Genomic DNA, 23,335 nt, shown 5'->3' with positions numbered 1-23,335 from the left:
CCAGCAGTTATCTTGTGCATTCCAACGCAGGAGCAGGATGATAGAAAACAAGCCGGGTGCAACAGGGAAAGGATATGTACACAGAGGTCACAGAACACAGAATGGCAGCTTGCTGACAATGCTAAACCAAGTCAACCACAGAAGACTTGGCTGCTCTGCAAAGGAAGGCAACGGCAAAGCACCTCTTCTCGTTTCTTGCCTGAAATGCCCCATGGATGGGGACACCATGAGTGAGTTATGACTTGATATCATAGTTTTAAAAGGTTACTAATAAAGGTTGGAGGTTGCCAATCTCCAGGTGGCACCTGGGGATCTCCCGCTATTACTATTGACCTCCAGCCAGCCAAGATCATTTTCCCTGGAGCTAATGGCTTCATTGGAAGGTGGATTCTACTTCATTATACCCTGCTGAGGTCCCTCCCCTTCCCAAATGCCACCCTCCCCAGTGTCAGGTAGCCCTGTCATTCATCTGGAATGTGGAGGGGTGCACCTCCTCCTCTTTCCCAGCTCATCCCTGTCCAGCTTTTGTGCGCTATCTCTATGCTTGACCTTGCTTTGGTCCCCAGCTGCAATTAACTCATCTGGGAAAGCTAACGGCTTTTACACTTTGGCGCTTACTTTGCTAGCTCCAGCCCATGCGCACAAATCATATTTATTGGCTTTGACTGGGGGGGGGGGTGTAGGGTATTCCTGACACACGCTGTATATATGAGCATTAGTACTGGACCCATCAAATAAACACTTATCTTCTTATGAAGCCTTGTGTGGTGTGACCTGGTTAATGACCCTGACACCCAGGCTCGACCCCTAAAATCTCCAAGTATTTCCCAACCCAAAGCTGGCAACCCTAATAAAGGGTCAGTTGGAGTCAGGATGCAGAGGTACAGTGCAAAATGTCATCCGCTTGCTTCGAGGAAGGAGACATGCATAGAAATGAGAAATGCAGAAGATTAGTTATCTGTAAAAATGTGAGGATCCTGTTTTGTGCAGAAACTTGCGGAGTTCTCTCAAAAGGAAAAAGAAGCCCGTTGTCTAGGGCCCTTTCTGCACTCTCCATTTAATCCATGTTCACTGCGCTGTTCTCCAAGCAATTATGCACCAAAATCAAATTCAACCTTCTTTTTAATCCAGTCCCCCCCATTCTGCACTAAAATTGAGTTCAACCTTCTTTTTATTCTGGGTTTTCCCCCCATTCTGCATTACATCACCTCCCTTCAGTGGTCAGCCCTCTTTCAGCCTGCTTATTGCCCTGGGTTATTTGGATGCTGTTTTGCTGTGTTGCCTCGAACACTGAGAAAATCCGGAGTGGCAGGCAAATGTGGAATGCTTCTGAGGAAGTGTTCAGCATTCTCAAGGCACATTTTGAGAGTGCAAATCTATGCACACTTACCTGGGGCTGAGCCCCACTGTATAAATTGGGACTAATTTCTGAGTAAACATGCATACAATCACACTGTGTATTTGCTCTCCTGCCTTAAATAAATATAACTACTTTGTTTAGCATATCTTGATAAATAAATTTAACTACTTTGTTTAGCACCTCTTGACAGAGCATCTCTTTGTTTCCTGGTCAGAAGACTGGTGTTACTCCCCTTTCTTCCGGTCTGAGATATTTCACTGTCCTGTGATTGGCTACAGCCGTTCAGCTCTTCCCTCCACCTCCCCTCAACTGCCTTGACAAGAGATCAGTTTCAACAACCAGAGGTGGGAGAGAGAGTGGAACTGGACTTGCTACAGCTGAAAACACATGAAGCTGCCTGATACTGAATTTCACCCTTGGTCGGTCAAGGTCCAAAGAAAAAGAAATGCAAGAAAGCAAAGTGGCTTTCTGATGAGGCTTTACAAATAGCAGAAGAAAGAAGGAAAGTGAAAGGCAAAGGCGAAAAGGAAAGATTTACCCAACTGAATGCAGATTTCCAGAGAACAGCAAGGAGAGATAAGGAGGCCTTCCTGAATGAACAGTGCAAAGTAATAGAGGAAAACAATAGAATGGGAAGGACTAGAGATCTCTTCAAGAAAATTGGAGAAATCAAGGGAGCGTTCCATGCAAAGCTGGCCATGATAAAGGACAAAAACGGTAGGGACCTAACAGAAGCAGAAGAGATTAGGAAAAGATGGCAAGAATACACAGAAGAACTATACAAGAAAGACCTCGATGTCCTTGACAACCACGACGGTATAATCACTGACCTCAAGCCAGACATCCTGGAATGTAAAGTTAAATGGGCCTTAAAAAGCATTACTAACAACAAAGCTAGTGGAGGTGATGGTATTCCAGCTGAGCTATTCAAAGTCTTAAAAGATGATGCTGTTAAAGTGCTGTACTCAATTTGCCAGCAAACTTGGAAAACGCAACAGTGGCCACAGGATTGGAAAAGGTCAGTATACATTCCAATCCCAAAGAAGGGCAATGCCAAGGAATGTTCAAACTATCGCACAATTGCACTCATATCACACGCTAGCAAGGTCATGCTCAAGATCCTACAAGCTAGGCTTCAACAGTACATTGATAGAGAACTGCCAGAAGTACAAGCTGGGTTTTGAAGAGGTAGAGGAACTAGAGATCGAATTGCCAACATTTGCTGGATTATGGAGAAAGCAAGAGAGTACCAGAAAAACATCTACTTCTCCTTCATTGACTATGCTAAAGCCTTTGACTGTGTGGATCACAACAAACTATGGCAGGTCCTTAAAGAGATGGGAGTACCAGACCACCTCACATGTCTCTTGAGAAACCTGTATAAGGGTCAAGAAGCGACAGTTAGAACCGGATATGGAACAACTGATTGGTTCAGCATAGGAAAAGGAGTACAACAAGGATGTATATTGTCACCTTGCTTATTTAATATATATGTAGAGTACATCATGCAAAATGCTGGCCTGGATGAATCACAAGCGGGAATTAAGATCGCTGGGGAAAAGATCAACAACCTCAGATATGCAGACAATACCACTCTAATGGCAGAAAGTGAAGAGGACCTCAAGAGCCTCTTGCTCAGAGTAAAAGAGCCAACTTCAGAGGACGGCGGAAGACAGGAAGGCCTGGCGGGATCTGGTCCATGAGGTCGTGAAGAGTCGGACTTGACTGTGCGACTGAACAACAACAACGGTCAAGGTCCATGTGGTCTCCTCAGTCTGGCAGCAACTGGTCTCAGGCAGAGGTCTTTCACATCACCTGCTACTTGATGCTTTTAATAGGAGTTGCTGGGGATTTAATCTAGAAAATTCTGCATGTCACACCAATACTCTTCCACTGATCTGAAAGTGCTTATCAAGTTCAAGTGTGTTTATTGTATGTGCCCAAAGACCATCACAACTAGGCAGATAAAATATACAAGTAAAACATGGACAAAGAACAGTAAAAGAACAAAGCTATAATGTTAAAAACATGAACAGTTCATTAGAACAGATTGGTACCTTTTTGGCAAAGGAGTCTCAGGTTGCTTTCAGACAGCTCTTTAGATTCGTGCGAGGCATGGGTGCCTCATGGATTTAAATGTAATGTCCAGACCAGTGTTCCCTCTAAGCTGAGTTAGCGTGAGCTAGATCACAGTTTTTTAGCCTCCAGCTCACCCATTTTTGTCTTCGCTCAGGAAGGGAGGGCTCCCGAGCAAACTGATTTATGCAGTAGCTAAATCGCTCGCTCACAACTTTAATGCCCGTAGCTCACAAAGCAGAATTTTTGCTCACAGGACTCCACAGCTTAGAGGGAGCATTGGTCCAGACATCAACATCTGGGAAATGTCTGTCTTCCGTTAGCATCCTGTTTTGCCGTGCTTTGGAACCATAATAAAATACTACTTTAAATCTGGAGTTTTGTGAGCTACAGGCATTAAAGTTGTGAGCGAGCGATTTAGCTACTGCATAAATCAGTTTGCTCGGGTGATAGTGGTATACAAATTCCCTTGGGCCCAGATTTCTATGGGGATCATTCCAATTGGCTCGTTATATGGCTGGCCATTGGTCCAGATCAACTATTGTTAAATCTCAGGGCTTCATCCTCCCTCGGAACTCCCTTTACGTCTTTGCTTGGCTTGAAGTCACCTGCATCAAGAAGGCATTTGCTAAGTATTCCAGTAAAGCAAAGTGAGAGAATCTGGGTTCCTAGAAAGCCTCCCTCCCCCCCAAACATCAGTGATTTCTTTCCATCTTTCCCCAACATGTACATGTGTGTACATGTATACACGCACTATCCTCACATTGTTTGCACGTGTTCTTGTATCCCTTTCCTAATTTTGCAAACGTTATGTTTTCTTATCGGGGGGGGGGGGGTGTGGTTCAGAGGGAATCTCAGTCCCAGGGCCGGGCTTTTGTCAGCTGGAGCAGAGCTTGGTTTTTCTCAGCTATTGCACATGAGAAGTTGGCAAAAGACACAGAAAATTTGCAATGAAAACTAACTTTCATATTAATTAATCTTTACACTTCTGTTTAATGCTCCACAGGGGGTTCTTGTACTGTGAGAAAAATGGCGGGGGGGGGGCATCACATTTAGTGGAATGTTAATGTATTACTGTAATGTATTAATGAGAAGCCCTTTGTCGTAACTAGTCATCACCACACTTTCGAAATCCACTAATTACTCATAGTTCAGATTTTTGCTGTGAACTCCTCGTTTCACTTAGTCCTCACTGGGGAAGCTTCAATTATCATAATTGTTGAGTGAGGTTGTTTTAAAAGTACAAAAAGAGAGGGGAGGGGGGAGAGAGAGAGAGAGAGAGAAGAAAAATGTTTATTTATTTATTTATTTATTTTATTCAATTTGCAAGTATCACCCACTTCTGTTTTCAATATTTTCTCCTCAATTAATATTAGTCATGTGGAAAGAAAGAAGTTGGCACCTATCACTCCCAAAATTAATTATTTACTAATGGATGGAACTGCAAAGTTGCCTGAATGAAGATGTTCGTGTCAAAGCCTTTCCCAAACTGAAAAGGAGGACAAAACCTTATTATGAGGGAGGAAAGTATTTATTTATTTACTTATTCAGATTTCTATCCCACCCTCCCTGCAACCGGGCTCAGGGCAGATCACAACAGATCATTAGACCGTTCGGCATCACAACAAGCACAATAGTAAATGGTGAATTAAAACATTAAAACAAGAAATTTAAAAACAGATTGCACCAGTTGTCGCACAGTCTCCAGTACTGGTGCTGCTGAACTCTAGGTTTGTTTAATTTGGGCCATGTGAAAGTGGTGTCTTCAGCAGGGCCCCTCCCCCCGAATTTTTTACTGGACGCCCCCTGCCTCAACCAAAGGCCTGGACAGCTCCATTTTACAGGCCCTGCTAAATGACAGATGGTTCCTGAGGGCCCCGATCTCACACAGGATCATGTTCCACCAGGTCAAAGGTCTGATCTGTTTATTGCTTACGGATTACAGAGGAGAAGATGGGATGGGTTGGAAGCCAATCAATCAGAAATTAATGGATTAAGACTGCTTGTAAATAGATACCTACCTGACCATGGCAAGTAATAATGAGTAGGCAAGGAAGCTTTTGTGCACTGAAAAATAGTGTTGCCCCATTTGCTTTTATTTCAGACTCCTGAGGACTATTTATTATCATATAACTAATTCTGAACTGGGTCATGAAAATCTATGGGCAGGGTGTAATTTCCCTAAAAAGCTAAAGGAAGCTCTAGGTTTGGGGAAAAAAACCTAAGTTTTATATGTGTGTGTGTGTGTGTGTGTGTCTATGGTGTGTATACACACACACACACATACATATACACATATTGGGGGATTTAAAACTTTCCAAAGTAATAGAAACAACACCTGTAGCTTTAACAAAAGAATGCAAAAGAATGCCCACTGAGGTTACATTCTGAGATGTCAGTGACCCTTTTTTTTTGGGGGGGGGGTGCTAGGCAACCACAAAAAATATTGCCAAGAGGTTGGACTGATGTCAGCTCAATGGCCATTTTTAATTCTCCTGCCAGAGTTGCCAATACCCCTTTTGGGGCGGGAGGTCCCCTGCCCCTAGCTACCATCGTCTGCTGTTGCTCCAAGCAAGGGTGTGGAGAAAATCTTAAAAACTCACCAGCATCATGAATGTGATGACATCACTTACCATAGAGTTTCAGGTGATTCCTAGAGCTACCACCACCACTTCCAGGCTGTAATCCATCTTGAACTACAATGAAAGGCAGGACATAAATGCTTTGATAAATAAGTAGATACAAAATTCCCGCACAAGGGACACCATCATGGCCATCCTGCCAGGCCCACAGCGCCCCTGCCTCCAACCCTCCCACTGGTTTCCAGGACTTAGCCTGGCAACCCTGTCTCTTGCTGCCACTCCGAGCAGTGGTAGGAAATGGCTGGGGCAGGAGCTTGGCAACTCTGGGAGGAGAACTCATTCTGCCCTCGCTGCAAAAGGGGTCAGGGCAGATTACAGACAACAGTTGAGCCATTCGGCCACACAATACAATAACAATAAATAAGCAGTTAAAACATTAAAACAGCATTTAAAACAGTGCATCAAAGCTGGTGCCATTGGACTCTAGTTCATTGAATCTGGGCCGTAAACAGATACTATCTTCAGGGGGAGGGCGATCTTCCTCACTGGACGCCCACCACCTCAACCAAAGGCCTGGTGGAACAGCTCTGTTTTACAGGCCCTATTGAATGATAAGAGGTCCTGCAGGGCCCTGATCTCGTGTGGAAACATTTTCCACCAGGCTGGGGCTAGGGCAGAAAAGGCTCTGGTCAAGGCTAAATGGACACCCCTTGGGCCAGGAACAACTAGCAGATCTTGGTGGGCCTTTTGTCTTTGTTACAGGCCTTCACTTCCCTACAGGGCCTCCCTCCTCTCTTGGCCCTTTTGTGGCGTTAGGCCAGAGGGAGCACCCTTTTCCTTGGTAACAATGGCAGCCGCCGCTTTTGCTCAGGCATCAAGCCGGAGGCTTCACCTGGTTGTTGTCAATGCTCCCTCTAAGCCGTGGAGTCTTGTGAGCAAAGATTCTACTTCATGAGCTACTGGCATTAAAGTTGTGAGCAAGCAATTTGGTTCCTGCATAAATGAGTTTGCTCTGGTGCCATCCTTCCTGAGCAAAGACAAAAATGTGTGAGCTGGAGGCTAAAAAACTGTGAGCTAGCTCACACTAACTCAGCTTAAAGGGAACACTGGTTGCTGTAGAGACTGCAGTTCCCAAAAGGCTTTGCGGGAGTCTGCCCGGCTGTTGAAATTGGTGCAAGTGGGCCCTGAGCTGCCCTTGGGCCGGTCGTGGAGAACCTGGACAGCGATGGCGCCGCGGATCTTACCGGCTGTCAAGTTCCTGGTGAAAGGAGGCTTGGTTGGAGGTGCCGTTTATGTAGTATATGAGCAGGGGCTCTTAAGTGGCAGCGACCAGGGGGTTGAAGCACTCCGGAAAGCCCAGGAGGCATTGCCCCCAGCTGTGGAGGAATGGACCAGATATTTCGGTTGGCAGCTTCCAGCAATTCCAAAAATGGAATTTTCTATTGCCAGTTCCTGGAACACAGGGGTTGAGACGGTCATCGGTGCTCTCTCTGTAGCCCCGACCAGGGCTTGCGAATACACACACAGCACGGCTGGAAATACCCAAAGGATCTTATCAAATGAAACCCTACCAAAGAGCCTTGGTTTTGCTTTTCTTCTTGCTGTCTCAGGGGGAATTAATGCCTGCAGGGTGGCCCTGGGGCTTGGAACTAGCAGATCTTGTTCAGCAGAGTGCATGGCTCTCCAGGGCACATAGAGAGAGAGGCGGTCCCTAAGGTATGTAGGTCCCAGACTGCACAAGGCTTATTGAGGACAGAGCCAACACAACAGCCACACAGTGATTGGCTGGGCCTCCCAGTGACAGCTTTTCTGAGGCTTGGCTGGGCCCACCTGTGGTGGCCACTGTGCCACCTGGTTAGCCTGATGGTGGCAGCTGCTGTGCAACTCAGCCAGACTTTTCCCAGTGCCAAGTTGCCAGGGAGAGGGAAGGAGGAGAAAGTGAGAATGAAGGGAAGATAGAGATAGGTTAGCTGGTGGGTGGAAATGAGAGAAAGAAGCAGGAAAAGAGGAGAGGCTATGGGGACTTTGGGAAACGCGTCTAGAACTCAGGCTGTAGAAAATTTCCCCATCTCCACAAATGCATACTGTTAACACCTCTTTTTTAGCTTCAGATCCTGGGCATAGCTTAAAGCATTGCATTTTAAGGCTCCCCGGGAATACTCAGAAGCATGGGGGGGGGGGAGGGAGAAAGAAGAGGTTGTCCAATCTAGGAACTTTTCTAAGCTAGGCCCAGATAATTTATCCATCCCCAAACTGAAAGGCTTTCTTTGCTTTATCCCTTACCCTTACACGTGCCTTCCTTTATTTTTCAACTTATGAGCCAAAAATAAGCCTTCTGGAACTTTCCAAATGAAGTGCGTTTAACTATGAGGAAAGGGTTGGTGAGATAAGGTCCTGAATTGCACAGCTTCTGTTCCCTGAGGCTCTGGGGCATTCCAAGGAATGTACTGCTGGATCTTAAAATGTAAGCCCTTGGAAATGTGCAGTAGGGCATGCCGAGTATCCTAAGGCACTTGGTGTTTACTTGTGGGGAGGTCACCTAAACTGGCTTATTAAGCAACCCTCTGGAGATGCTGTCCTCTGTCACAGTCACCCCCAGGTGCACCCATTAACCTCCTCCAGCACCTACCAGCCAAGAATACAGGTGGTGGTGGTGGAGGAGATGCCATTGGAGCCTGCTTAGCATTCCTTAAGGTGGACAGGTGTCAAAAAGAGTGGCATGGTGTTACATTCTGCCAGGGTGACATTGCCCATATTAAGGAGATGGCTGGACATGACTTTCTAAATCTCCTAGGTTAATCTGCACTGGGCAAGTTGGGGTGAAAGAGAATAAGATGGTTATAGCAAAGAGACATTGATCAATAAAGTTGTTCTGCATTTAACTCAATGCAGTTGTTCAGCTTGGGCTGCAGAGAGAACCTCCCCCAATCACCTTACATTCTACTCATTAATTGATACCTGGGCTATCCGGTTAGAAATATTAATTCTATGTGCAAGATCCTAACACACAAATTGTAGGGATGTCATCAACCTAGTTTAGAAGGACCTGTATATAAACAGATCAGTCCTCTCCAGGAATTTCTGGAAACTCTGCAATTCCTATAGAGGTGTGTTTTCACTTCTTGGTTGTTCGCAGAAATGACATCACATTATTGCAGGCAGCATGTTCCCCCCCCCCCCAATTTCCCACTAACAGGTAGGCCAACCTGTAGCAAAAGTCTGCTGCAGAGAGCAGGAGAGAGCACAACAGCTACTCCGTTCCCCTTCTGATGGGCTATTCCACACCAGGTAGCCAAAGGCTACTCAAGAGCCAATAGTGCTCTTGTGCCTTATTTAAAATTGGGAGTGGCCCACATCGGCATCTCAGCTTTATAGGCTGGGAACTACGTTCTTCATCTATGGGAATGAAAAGTGTGACAAGCGAGCATGTGCACATTATTTATTTGTTTAATTCATTTGCACCCTGTTTTTCTCCCCAATGGGGACCCAAAGCAGCTTACACCATTCCCCTTTCCTCCATTTTATTCTCACAACAACCCCGTGAGGTGGGTTAGGTTGAGAGTGTGTGGCTGGCCCAAGGTCTCCCAGCAAGCTTCCATGGGACGAGTGGGGATTCGAACCCAGGTCTCCCATATCCTAGTCCCACATTCTTAACTACTATACCACACTGGCTCTTACATTATATTACATTAAAATCCATCATGATCCTGTTTTGAACCTTCTGATAAGCTTCAGTGAACCTGTCAGGGTCTGTTATGCTCCAAAGTAGCCGTTAGGTTCTATTATGTCAATTATCATCTGTGTACATTGACAAACTGCTCTTTTCTCCCTCTCTTGCCTCTTCTTTTTGCCTTTTTGAATATTAGCATTCAAAAGAAAAGTAGGCTGGGGGCTGTATCGCTGAAGGAGCTGCTAATGCATCGTAAAGTATTTCACTTGGAGGCGACCAGTTCACATGGAGTCAGGGTCAGTGGTGACTATCAGCCAGTTAGCCTCTGGTGGATCCTGGGTGATGCCCGACATTGGCCAGGCCTTCTCTAGCGCAACTGGGCTCTGCTTCTGGCAGTATCTCGCATCTGCTGGGTAACAGACTTCTAGGCACCACATCATTTTTGCTGCCAGCTCAAAAGGGTCACTGCTTGGGCACATGCCAGTTAGAGAGCAAGCATACCATGTGTGGCAGGCCTTTCCTGCCTACTGAGGGGACCCATGCTGCCTCTTGTGATCTGGGCAAAATAGGTTTGTTTTGAGCTGGGAACCTTCCCCTCAATTACAAGTTTATCTTAGATCAAGATGGGTAGCCGTGTTTGTCTGTAGCAGTAAAAAAGAGCAGGAATCTATCCAGTAGCACCTTAAAGGCTGTGATCAGACTGCAGGGTTGGTGTGGTCTGGTCCCGGCTCTAAGTACTCCATTGCAGTTTGTAATGGAGAGTTTTAATCCTACACCCCACCCTGAACCAGCCTCACTGTGTGCTCACCCCATGGTCAACCGTTCAGATTATTAGGTGCACAGCAACTACAGAGCGGGTGGTCAGGTGGCTTCTTTTTTAAAATTTATCTTTTGCATATGCGCACAACCACTTATTCAAAGCACTACTCCATTTTGACAGCTGGAGGAGGCTGCCTCCCCCTCTGAAAAAAATCTTTTCAATTAAGAAGAAGAAGAAGAAGAACAGAAGAAGAGATTGGATTTATACCCCACTCTTCACTTGGAGTCTCAGAGCAGCTTACAACCTCCTTTCCCTTCCCCTCCCCACAACAGACACCCTGTGAGGTAGGTGGAGCTGAGTGTCAGAACCCACAGCCAACAACGTAGTACACACTTCTCAGGAAAGGTAATACTTTATTGAAGAGCTATAGATGTATTAACATAGGCACTGTTAAGAATGGCGGCTGCCCATTGGGCATAATAGGATATAGGGTATTCGTATGCACCCCCCCCCACTGCCCTGGCCAATTAGCCATACTCCCGCACATGGGAGAAGGAGCTCAGGCCATTAGCGCTGAAGCTGGGAACCAACCTCTCTCCCATGGTTCCACTGAAGGCAGACATCACACCACCTACGCAACTTAGAGATAAGCATTACAGCAGCTAAGAAGTACAGAAAGAATGCAGCAGCAATTAGTAGTCAACAGATCTCCCCAACCCCCATGGCAGCATAGCTGACACTGAGAGAGTTCTGACAGAAACTGCTCTTTTTCAAGAACAGCTGTACCAGAACTATGGCTTGCCCAAAGTAATCCAGCAGGTGCAAGTGGAGGAGTGGGGAATCAAACCCAGTTCTCCCAGATTAGAGTCTGCACACTTAACCAGGACACCAAACTGGCTCTTAACCACGACACCAAATTAACTCCTTCCCCACCCTGTGTGCTGCAAAGCTGTAGGCAGAGGAACCAGAAGACCAAACCTGCCCTCCCCCCCCCACTTCTCACCTCAGAGGACAGTTAAAAGCTTGCTGGTGTGCATGAAGATGTGGTTATGGGCACGTTGCTAACGGACTAAAAAAAAGGAGTAAAAACCAAACAGAGTGATCAGACTTCCCAACTGGGTTGAGCTCGCACCAGGGGAGTTCAGATATTTGGAAATGCGGGGTTAAAGCACTGATATCTGTAAACATCAGACTTTCCCAGGTGACAGATTACTCAGCTTCCAAAGCGGGGCAGAATGGGGTGATAATGACTGGGGCACGGAAGGCAGATGTTGCTGTCTCTAAATCCACAACAATATTGGTGCAAACTGTTCATGTGACCACAGCCGAAGACTAACATTTGTGTCAGGGCAGGAGCTTTTGTGAGTCACTGCTCACTTCATAAAAGGTAAAGGTAAAGGTTCCCTTGCTCGAAAGCCAGTCAAATCCGACTCTTGGGTTGTAGTGCTCATCTCCGTTTCAAAGCCGAAGCCACTGTCTGAAGACGTTTCCGTGGTCATGTGGCCGGCATGACTAAACACCAAGGCGCACGGAACGCTGTTACCTTCCCACTGAAGTGGTACCTATTTTCTTGCTTTCGAACTGCTAGGTTGGCAGGAGCTGCGACCAGAGACAGGAGCTCACTCCGTCATGCGGCAACTTGGGTCTTGAACTGCTGGACTACTGACCTTCCACAGCCTGCAGTTCAGCATCTTAACCACTTGAGCCACCGCAGCTCACTTCATACCTTGCCACAAATTTTGTTAGCCTTTCAGTTGCTCTTTGGGTTGCAAGGGTAAAGGCTTTGGGTCCACTGTTGTGAGGTAAAGTTTTGTGGTGAGCAAGAAGAACACTGAGATCACTGAGGCAGGAGTTGTGTGTAAATAACAAAGAAGACTTATTTATTTACAGGTTGGTTTTAAAAAAACAGCTCGGCAGCCCAGGTCTCCAGACAGCTGAAGGAGAACCCTGGTGGAGACCCCCAAATTTAGGCTAGTTATGGTTCCAGACTGTGGTCTAAATTTCATGCAAAGAGGTTTTCACTGACTAGTCCCTGGGTTGGGTCTTTTCACTCACTCTCACACACACACACACCAGTCTATCATTTCCAAAAAGTCAGACTAAATGGTACCACATCTGCTAAGCTCCCACACTACCGGGCAGAGCTACCTTTCCAGCTGTCTGCTCCCTTGCTGAGGCAGACCGAAAAGGATGGCTGCCCTATCCCTGAGGCAGACCAGAATGAACACCACTGCAGTCCTGCCCGCCAACACTCCATCTCCGAAAGGTGATTGGATGCTGGGGAGGTACTCCCAAGTGGCTGTTTTCCCCTTCCGGGTAGGGCTGCCAAGTGGGGGCGGGGGGGCGGGTAAACCCCCACTTTGGAGGCCCGATTTTCGACGCCTACTGTAGCCAATCCTAATGAGTTTCTGCTGTTGGGTGTGGCCTGTTATGCTAATGAGTTCCTGCTGGGCGTGGCCAACTCAGGAGCCAGCCGGAACTCCGTTCCTGTGCGTTCCTGCCCAAATATAGCCCTGCAGGTTCCAGTCCCCAGCTCTCTTGGTCTATTGCTCATCACACTGGCCCTGACTCTGTGCCTTTCCTTTCTGGCATGTGACTGTAATGCCAGGTACCCGCATCTCAGTGGGTCCCATGCTGCAGTCTGAGGGCTAATGGTGGAGCCCAGGTCTGGAAAGATTGAAAGCCATCTCTCTATACTAGGGGTTCCCAACATGGCACCCACGGAGACCGTGGTACCAACAAAAACATTTCCTGACAACTGCCAAATTGGTTTTTGTTTTGTTTTTGTTTTTTGAAGAAAATGAATGGGGCCGAGTGGAACTTTTGCCTTGCAGGGCTTCTGATTGGTCACTAGAGTTTTGATTAGCTGAGCAGATTAAGAAACAAACAGACATTGCTTTTAGCGACCGCTGCCTCCACAGCACAAGGATCTTCATTGTATTACGGTAAGCTGTGTGTATGCACACAAATGTTTTAAACACAATCCATCCATTTTCAAAGGGATCCTGTTAAGCAGAGCTTCTGCCTGAAATGTTTCAGTATTGCCACTAGAGTTATGCATAACCGAACTTCCTGACATTTTGAGGTTGGCCCCACCTCCTGTGACAGCCATTGTGTGGTTGTGCCCACCACTCTGTTTCAGAATTCTAAAGATGCCTGCAGGCTCAAAAAGTTTAGACTCTTGATACTGGAATGTCACTAAAATTGTCTTCCAGGATGTGTAGATGCTAAGGGATTCATCTTACTTATGGCATTCATTAAAATATTACTTCAACTACGGACGTAATTTGGGAAGTTATGTCTAAAATGTAGGGTAATGATGTTGAAAGCCTTCGACAACATAATGTTGGGGAATTTCAGACAGGCGATATCTCCCGGTAGGGAACCGATTCTCAACCGGGTTCTGGTCTGTCATTTCAGACAGAACCCGGTTGAGAATCAGTTCCCTACCGGGATCTGAACTGCCATTTCACACACAAAAGTCTCTGTTCCGTATAGGAACCGGGAGGGAAGCGATTTACCTGTCAACCGCTTCAGAGTAGTCTGCCGTTCCCTTTCCCGGTTCCGCTACGGTTCTTTCCCACCTTTTTTCGCCCGCGCGGGCTTTTGCCCGGGGGGTTTTTTTTTTTTTTTTTGAATGTTCGGCTTATATTGATATATTGATATATCAATATATCGATATACCGGAACCTCTAAGGAGTTGCATTCCAATGGGATCGTTATTGCGACCATTTGAGGTTCTGGTATAGCGATATATCGCCGAACCTTTTTAAAAAAAATCGCTCACCCGTGCGGGAAGAAAACGGCGGGAAACCAAAGCGGTGCGTGTGTGAAACGCCAAACTGCTTCTTATCCGGTTCCTTTCCGGTAGGGGCAAGCCGTGTGTGAAACGGCAGCCTTGTTCTGGTTCAACTGAAAACGGAAGACTCCCGGCTTGAAACCGGGAGAAACTAGGTAATGTGAAATTCCCCGTTGATAACTGTTACGGTAACACTTAAGGTTGCTTTTAAAAAGAATCCTGTTGTGATTGTTACAATCTTTGTTTCTGATACTGAAGCAAACTAATGGGTCACTGTGTTTTTACTGCAGACTTGCTTTTCTTCTTCTATTGCAAATTTTTTAAATAATGTAATGTTTTTAAAAAATCCACAATGCTTTCAGTCCACCCAGCTGTTAAAAGATTAAAAGGTAATTTTAAATGGAAAAGCTGCCTTTAATTCCTGCAACGCAGACCTTAGCCCAAAGAATGAGAACACAAATTGAACTGAATAACAGATCTGCTTCTAGTGTTTGCAATGAGATGTAGATGTACTTAAGGAAGAGTACAGCATCAGGGGAGAGTCATGGAATTTAGAATACAGTGTTTATAAGGAGACTGCATGAATTTGCATTTTTTTTAAAAAAAAATCTCGTTATTGTTTGACACATGGAATCAGCACCCTTCAGGGCCAGTCCCCATTTCATGTTTCTAGCCCTTATTGCAGCAAAAAGAGTGGCAGAGCCCAACTCTCTTTCCTCTCTCTTCTCGGAAAGATACTCGCTGGCTGCACCACTGTGACCCTTTCAATATTCAAGATGTGTAATTTGAAAGGAGTGAGGCCAGTTATGGACTTAGCGAAAAAGCATTTAATGAATCCTGGGAAAGGGGTAATTTGCATGGAAATGGTCTGTTTCTTTCTCTCTCTTTTTTAAAAGCATGAAGTATGCATTGGGAAAAAATAGAGCGGCATTTTCTTTGCATTTTGGTGACTGGAATAGGAATGCATTCATTCATTGCATTTAAATTCATTTACTAAATCTGTGTTCCGTCTTATGGCTAAAGAAACCTTTTGGGTTGCGCACAACAATGCAAACAGAACAGAGTTTAAAATTCATACATGACAATTAAAACCAATATCCGTTATTATGACACACTACAATAACCAACAGCCATTTGTCTGTGGTCCTACACACACTACAGGTACATGTATATGGCCAGTGCTTAAATGTGTGAAAGTCAGTATTCCCATTCAGAGGGATGGAACCGACCCATGTACACTTTGAATATCCTTAAGTGCTCTGCCCATGTGAGGTATACCGATGGTGCTGTTCACTCATATGTCATGCATACAGGGTGTCTGTCTCACTACTACCTCTCTGTGATATGACTGATCCCCCTCACTGGCAGTCTTTAAGCAGCAGCTAGACGAACACTTGTCAGGGATGCTCTAGGCTGATCCTGCACTGAGCAGGGGGCTCGACTAGATGGCCTGTATGGCCCAACTCTGTGATTCTAGGATTCTAGGATTTTGGGATTGGCAATATGGAGGCTGCAGGTTTGTAATGAAACTATTCTTACAAAGTGAGTTCCAAAAATATTAACAGTGAACTATGTTGAAAAGCTGAGCAGTTTCTCTCCCATCTTTTTTCTTCCTTTCCCCCCCCATAGCAATAGGTGAGGTGAGTCTGCGGTTTTAAACCTGAGAAGGTCATTCGTACGTGCACTTAACTGCTTGACCACCATTGTGAAATGACAGGATGCTTTTGGGAATCAGGCCTTTGGGACTTGCATGTGTGGCTTTATTATCATATCATTAAAGTGAAGGATTAGGCATGCTTCTCACCTCCGCCACAATGCTGTTCAAGGAAGTCAGTTCAGACATCCATCTGCCAGTCATGAAGGGCTGGTTTGTGTGTGGATATGTCACTTGATTTTTCTAAGTGGATGGCCAGTTGTCAGATATGTGCACTGATTCCGTTGAGGTTTTCTATTCTACTTTTGACTTTAACTGAAAATTTCTAAACTATTATTGTAAGCCACCTTGAACCATGAAAAAAGGCAGGATTTAAATGTCTGAATGGATGAATGTTTGAATGAATGCATGAGGACTGAATCTAAGGGACTCAACCTGTTTTATTGCAACAGTCATCAAGTGATGATGCTCCGTCATCTACTGTTCCCTGTTCCATCTCCAGTAGTTGCCCTGTCCCATCTACTGTCCCATCTACCCTGGCCAACTCCCTTGTGTGGGTTATTCCATCCATGGCACATTAATGGTTGGGATCCGTTAATTGTGTCGTAGATCATAATCTAGTGGTAGTCAATTAAGTATGTGATGTTGTAGGCTTTAATGACTTATTATGTTTTTATGTCCTGTTTCTGCTAATGGATTATGTATGTTTATACTTCTTGTACCCCACTCTGAGACTGCTGTGGATAAATAAACTTGCACACTTTGCAGAGGTACGTGCACCTGTAGTGCTTCAAATGGGATGCAACAGGATCATAATTCTGCTCTGTGCATATTCTTTGAGGACCACCACATTGCCTTATCTCAAGAGGAAACCTGTTCAGAAGGCATGCTGGTAAAATGTCTGTTGCTATTTTTGTCATTGGTGACTAGCCATGGTCCAGCACCTGCTGGATGAGCTCACAAAAGGGACCCATCATTGAATAGGGCTGTTTGAACACACTCAGCTTACACAATTACACTACTTTCCCCTCCCATGATTACAGATAGCTCTTCTTGAGGCAACTGTTCCCCCTGCCAACCATCTGCCACTACCACCTCTTGTTTGAGATCTTTGAGTTGAGACTTAGTACTTGAGTGCCTCTGTGCATCTTTGGAATTTGCTCATGAACGCAGCTAGTCTTGCAATCAGTTCTCAAATAAATGCCATTGACTGCACAGATGCAGAAAGTGGTGGAAATGTATGTGTTTACAAGGTCTGACAATCCAGTCATTATAGGCTTAACTTGTTTACCTAGTACTGCTATTGTTTAGACTGACCTGGAAGGGAAACCTGGCACAGAGCCAATGGGGGATTAGCCCGGGAAAAGGTGTGATACAGATTGGTTGTTTGTTTTCAGGTGACTTCCTTTCTAGGGGTCGAGAAGAAGGACAGATTCTCCATTATCTCTGTGTAGTGTGTAACAATGATTTGAACTGTAAGCAGCTTAGAAAATGTAGCTCTTAGGAGTTTGTTATTTTGTAGGTTTCCTGTATACCTTTTACCCTTATAAATAAAGGTTTTTAAATGCCAAGAAATCTCTTCTTCCCGATAGAGCAAGATCCATTGATACTCTGAGTATTTTAAGTACTTTTGACTATTTTTACAACAAAAAGAAGGCCACAGAGTCTACCTGGTGTCAGTCATTTATAAGATCTGTCCACAGACACAGAGGTGGGATAAATTGCAAGTAATTCTGTGATTTTTACAAACTGGTTTGTTTAATGACCCGTATCCCTTTGACCCTGGGGGGACACTCGGGTACTTCTATAGTAAATGAGATGATTTCTTTCTTGGACTCAGCAAAACATCCACAGACTCTAACAAGCAAGCAACTTCTGTTGGAGTGCAAAGCTGCCCTTTGAGGAAACATCAATGCAATATGTTCACCTCACCTATAATCACAGGAATTCAAGCCAGATAAATTTGTCTGGCAAACATCCAACATTTATTTATTTATTTATTTATTTATTCATTCATTAATTCATTAATTCATTCAATTGAGACTATTTTTAGCCCTTCCTCCAAAGAGTTCAGTATGGTGTACCTGAATCTCCGCATCTCATTACAACAACTATCTTGTAAAGTAGGGCAGACTGAGAGGACATGTCTGGCCCAAGATTACCCAGTAAATAGGAATCCAGACCCAGGTCTACCCAGTCCTAGTCCACCACTCTAACCAGTATATAGCACTATCTATAGGTATGTGTGACACCAAAATATACATGAAGCCAGGGCTTTTTTTGTAGAAAAAGCCCAGCAGAAACATTAGCATAGTAGGCCATACCCTGACAGCACATCATATTAGCATATTAGGCCACACCCCCATGTCACCAGAAGTGTTGTCATCCAGCCACAGCCACCTTTTGCTTCTTATTCTGTTTACCTTGTTTGTTGTTATAACCCAGGGCTTTTTTTGTAGCAGGAACCCTTTGCATGTTAGACCACACACCCTGAATGTAGCCAATCCTAATGAGTTTCTGCTGTTGGGTGTGGCCTATTATGCTAATGAGTTCCTGCTGGGCGTGGCCAACTCAGGAGCCAGCTGGAACTCCGTTCCTGTGCGTTCCTGCCCAAAAATAGCCCTGCATGAAGCTAACATTTTTTTAAAGTTTCCATTGGATTTTGTTTACACAATTGGAAGAGTCAAGATACTTGTCAGTTTATACAATAAATAAATAAAACTGAGAATTGGGTCGCCCCCCCAGCATGTGGTTGATATCCCCATCTCTTTTGAATATTCCTCTGTGCTTCCAGCAAAATCCAGTTGGAAATTGGATTGAAAGCGGATTGAAAATGGATTATTTATTGTGTGTGTTTGCAGGAGTACCTGGTCACACCTAAGAACTAAGTCTAGGTACCTCGAGACCTCAAGTCTCCCTTATATTAAAAAAAGAAACAAAGAAATGGAGGCCCCAGAAGGTTTTTGGATTCACAATACTAATGGTATAATACTATTACAAATAATACTTCCAATTTATTTATTTAAAAATACATCATAATGAAAGTACTATGACGCTAAATCTATCAGACCGCAAACTACACTTGTGGAGGCCAAGAGGTCTGCAGTTCTAATAACACTCTCCTGGGAGGAAGCCCACTGAATAAAATGGCCGTTTCAAGCACTGTTGCCAGCTCTGGGTTGGGGAGTATCTGGAGATTTGGGGGGGTGGAGCCCAATGAGGGTGGGGCTTGGGAAAGTGGGAGACCTCAGTGGGATACAATGCTGTAGAGTCCACCTTCCAAAGCAGCTGTTTTCTCCAGGAGAAGTGGTCTTGGTCATCTGGAGATCACGCGTAGTAGCAGGCTATCTCCAGGTGCCACCTGTAGGCCGGCAATCCTAGTTTCAAGTAGTCCTGTTAGGACATCTTCCTTAGCTTCCCTGTATCCAGAAGGCCCCAGATACTGAGAGCAACCCAAAGCAGGTACACCCAGAATCCAATTTGAGTATATTCAGTGGGGCTTATTCCTAGGAAAGCACTCCTAGGTCCTGTCCACACGAGACGTTTTGGGCCGGGAGAGGGACGGATCGGGGCCGCAGCAAACAGGTGTGATCCCACAGCAACATCTGGGAATCGGGCTGTGCCCGTTCCCAGCCCGTTCCCAATCCGCCCCTCCCGGCCAAACCCCGCCACATCACTGCCGGCCGTGGGATCGCCGGCACATCCCTGGCCCCCGGGTGTACTGTGCATTCTTGAGCATTGCGCAGTTCTGCAGCCTCCCCCTCCCAATCGTCTTCTCCTCCCCAGCATCTGATCGTGCCGGGGAGCAACGGCGCCGCGGCTCAGGGGATCGTGGGATCCCGCCGCGGCGTCTCTTTTTTGGTGCAGCTTTTAAAAGCCGCACTTTGGCCAGTGTTTTCCCTGCCGTGTGGCAGGGGCCCTAGTATTGCAATGTTAGCATCTGATACCTTCATTTAAAGACTTTCAGGCAGTGTAGTCTCTACCAGGTTAGATGAACCAGGGATCTGAACTTCCTTCCTTCCTTCCTGCCTTCCTGCCTGCCTGCCTGCCTGCCTGCCTGCCTTTGTCACAATTGCGCTGGCAGGCCAGGCAGGGTACGGGAGTCCGAAACACAGTCCGAGGTCAAGGTACCAGAGAAGACAGAGTAAAGTGAGCAAAGTCCAAAACACCAAGTCAAAATGTAGCCTAGGGTTACCAGAGGTTGTATTAAAGAGTTCAGAAGCCGAAAGCCGTTCGTCAGATGTCAGGGTACACAGTCCGTAGTCAGGGAACCGGAGAGAAACAATGTCATGCAAACCAGAGTCAGGAGCCGGGAAGTCAGTACAAAAACCAGGAGACAGGAACGCAGGATCCAGGGTGCAGCGAGTCGTCCAAGAGACTAGTCGCCAGCACAAGTTGTGGATCTGAGAGAGCCGCCTAAAGAGCCCGTTCTGCTTATTAGCCAATTACCGGCCACTAATAGGATCCTGGCTCTGGTCAGTACTCTGAGCGTAGAGGACGTTGACCTTGCATGCGCGCCTCCTTTCGCCAGGTTGCCATGTCCTGTCGCCTTTGCTCTCGCAAATGAGCCACCGGTGGAGGGGAATCAGGAGGCATGGTGCTTGTGCTCAGCTCTGCTGGTACGGCTCCAGGTGCAAACGCTCCTGTTGACTGGTGCTCATCCTCCTCAGGACTTAGGTACGGCGATTCAAGGGGTGCAGGGAACCTTGGAAGTTGAGGGTGCAGAATCCCCTGGGTCAGGGTCCTCGGGGATGGACTGCACAGCGGGCATGACATCCTTCCTTCCTTCCTTCCTTCCTTCCTTCCTTCCTTCCTTCCTTCCTTCCTTCCTTTCCCTCCCTCCCTCCCATCCCATCCCATCCCATCCCATCCCATCCCATCCCATCCCATCCCATCCATCCATCCATCCATCTTATCTAAAGCCCTTCCAGATTGGAGGGGTTTTCCATCACTCATCATGGCAGACGGAATGCCCTTCCTTTGCCAGCAATAGGGAAGCTCTACCTACATTAGAACTTGGTGGCTTTAAAACTGGAGAGCATCAATACATTTCAAATGTCTGCAAAATTCAGTTCCGGCCCTGCTTTCTATATCTTCAGTTTTAAATTATTAAATGTGAATATAAAAGCATAGATCCCCAAAGTGAGGCCGGTTTTACATCCATCAGCTACAAGAAGAATTACATGTTCCATGTGTCAATAGGACCCTTCGAGATTATAGATACTAAAACTTACTTTGTGGCATTATTTGCCAGGAAGTTATTTTTATAGGCTCAGTGCATAAAATCTGCTGGTGTTAGATAAAATTGTCAGAATAATTAGGTTTCTTTTTAAACCACATCAGTGAATGAAATGTAGTAACGCTGAGATAATATTTCCTGAGAAGATGCCGGGGGCTGGTGGGGGGGGATAGAAGGGGGGAGGATGGTGATTCACCACTGTCAACGGATGCCCCTCCACTTACATAAGCGGGAGCATACAAATGACCTCAACCCCGAAGAAGAGTGCTTTCAAAGGCCGTCACAAGCTCTGTGGGAGGGCAGCAGAGATGCAGTTCATTGTGGAACAGGAACTGTCACTTGAAGTGTATTCTTCAGGGAATGGAGGGGAATTGATTGGTATTACTGTAACAGAAAACGACTTCATTGTGGCTTTTTCCATAATGGAAGAAAGCTTTGTGGTTCCATCAAACTCACTTGAATGCAGGATAATTTGTTGCTGCCCTTCTTGAGCTATGCTACCTTTTCATATTTCATTAAAGCCAGGGCTTCCTCACAATGTGGCAGTCAGGTACCATAGTTATACTGAAGGAGGAGGAGGTTTTTTTATACTCCGCTTTTCTCTACCTGAAGGAGTCTCGAAACAGCTTAAAATTGCCTTTTCTTTTTCTCCCCACGACAGTAATCTTGTGAAGGAGGAGGGGCTGAGAGAGTTCCGAGAGAACCGTGACTTGCCCAAGGTCACCCAGCAGGTTTTGTGTGGATGAAACAACAGTTCTTGGACTGAGAGCTGGAATCAGCCATCGCGCGTCAACTGCAGCAGAAGGTGCTTGTAGAAGTTTTGATCCACAAAGCCCTACGCACGCTGACAGGCCTATGTTAAGGTCTTCCTGGTTTTTGACACCCACCTGTTGTAGCATGAGACCCTTCTCCCCATAGCGTAGAGCTTTTGAAATGGGGTTTTGACTGTGGGGCCTGCTCACCATAGCCTGTAGAGGCCCAGCCATAAATCAATAAGGTGAGCATGTCTTCAGGGTTCCTATTTGCCTCTATTTAAATCCTAAACGTAAAGAGGAATTATAAGCCATTCAGGCAGGCCCCAGGGGTCATTTCGTACAGGAGCACACAGGAGCGGAGCTCTGACAGTAAAGAGCCCAGGGGGTGGGGACATGCAACAAGCCCCACCCCCTGCTCCCAGCAGCCCCGGGCCACAAGGAGCAAAAAGCAGCCAGATAAGTCGCAGAGCCCCCCCCCCCAATAGCAATCCAAAACAGTCCAGTGGCACCTTTAAGGCCAAGGTTTATTCAGGTACAAGCTCTCCCTCTGTGAGGGCAGATCTGATAATTCCCCCCCCCCCAATAGCTAGCAACCCAAAAGAGTCCAGTGGTGCCTAAGCGGTGGGTGTTGCCTCCTGACACACTTCCGGTGATGTCAGGGGGTGTGGCATATGCAAATAAGTTATGTTAATGAGTTATGCTAATGAGCTCCTGCACCTCTTTTTCTATGAAATGACCCCTGCGGGCAGCTGACATTACACAAGAATCTAAATAGTAACCATGGCTAACATTAATACATTTATTTACTTCCCTTTGGGGTAATTTTTAATGTTGTTCCTTACGTCGTTCTGGGGGAAGGGATGTCTTGTCTGGAGAGCAGGTGGAACGTGTCTTCCTATTCACTATGCTTAGAGACACTGCCTGGTTTTATTGGGCCACTGGTAGGTCACAATCTAGGGCCACATGGGGTTGCCAGCTCTGGACTTGAAGATTCTTGGAGATTTGGGGATGGAGCCTGGGGAGGGCATAGTTTGGGGTAGGGTTACCAGGTCCCCTGGGGGGGGGTTGCCCACTCAATGTGCCTCTTACCCGCTGGCCTGGGTCCAGCCACCGGGGGGAACCCCACCCCCAAAGTGCTGGGATCAGATTTTTTTGGGGGGGGGTTCTATCATTCAAGGGGAAACTCTATGTTTTCCCCTCGAATGATAGTGGTCCCGCCCCCAAAGTGCCCGACATGATGATGTCACTTCTGGGGCCGGGATTCCCCCGCCGCAGCAAAGGTAAGACCTGGCAACCCTAGTTTGAGGAGGGACCTCAGCAGAGCTCACCCTCCAAAGCTGCCATTTTGTACAGTGGAACTGGTCCCTGAAGTCTGGAGATCAGTTGTAATTCTGAGAGATCTCTAGGCCCTCTCTGGGGGTTGTCAACCCCAGAGCCATT

At 46.2% G+C, this 23,335-nt stretch overlaps 1 protein-coding gene across 1 annotated transcript; it reads left to right on the top strand.

Annotated features, from left to right (window-relative positions):
- The first annotated feature begins 7,203 nt into the window (after positions 1-7,203).
- LOC107106733 (MICOS complex subunit MIC13-like) lies at positions 7,204-7,581 on the top strand. The gene is given in 2 exon segments (XM_015406921.1): positions 7,204-7,537; positions 7,540-7,581. Coding segments are annotated over 2 exon segments (336 nt in total). The 5' UTR covers positions 7,204-7,243.
- The last annotated feature ends 15,754 nt before the right edge of the window (positions 7,582-23,335 follow it).

Source organism: Gekko japonicus, unplaced genomic scaffold, assembly GCF_001447785.1.
Source record: "Gekko japonicus isolate JY-2015 unplaced genomic scaffold, Gekko_japonicus_V1.1 scaffold2134, whole genome shotgun sequence".
Lineage (NCBI taxonomy): Eukaryota > Metazoa > Chordata > Lepidosauria > Squamata > Gekkonidae > Gekko > Gekko japonicus.
This window is presented reverse-complemented; position numbering and strand designations above follow the sequence as displayed.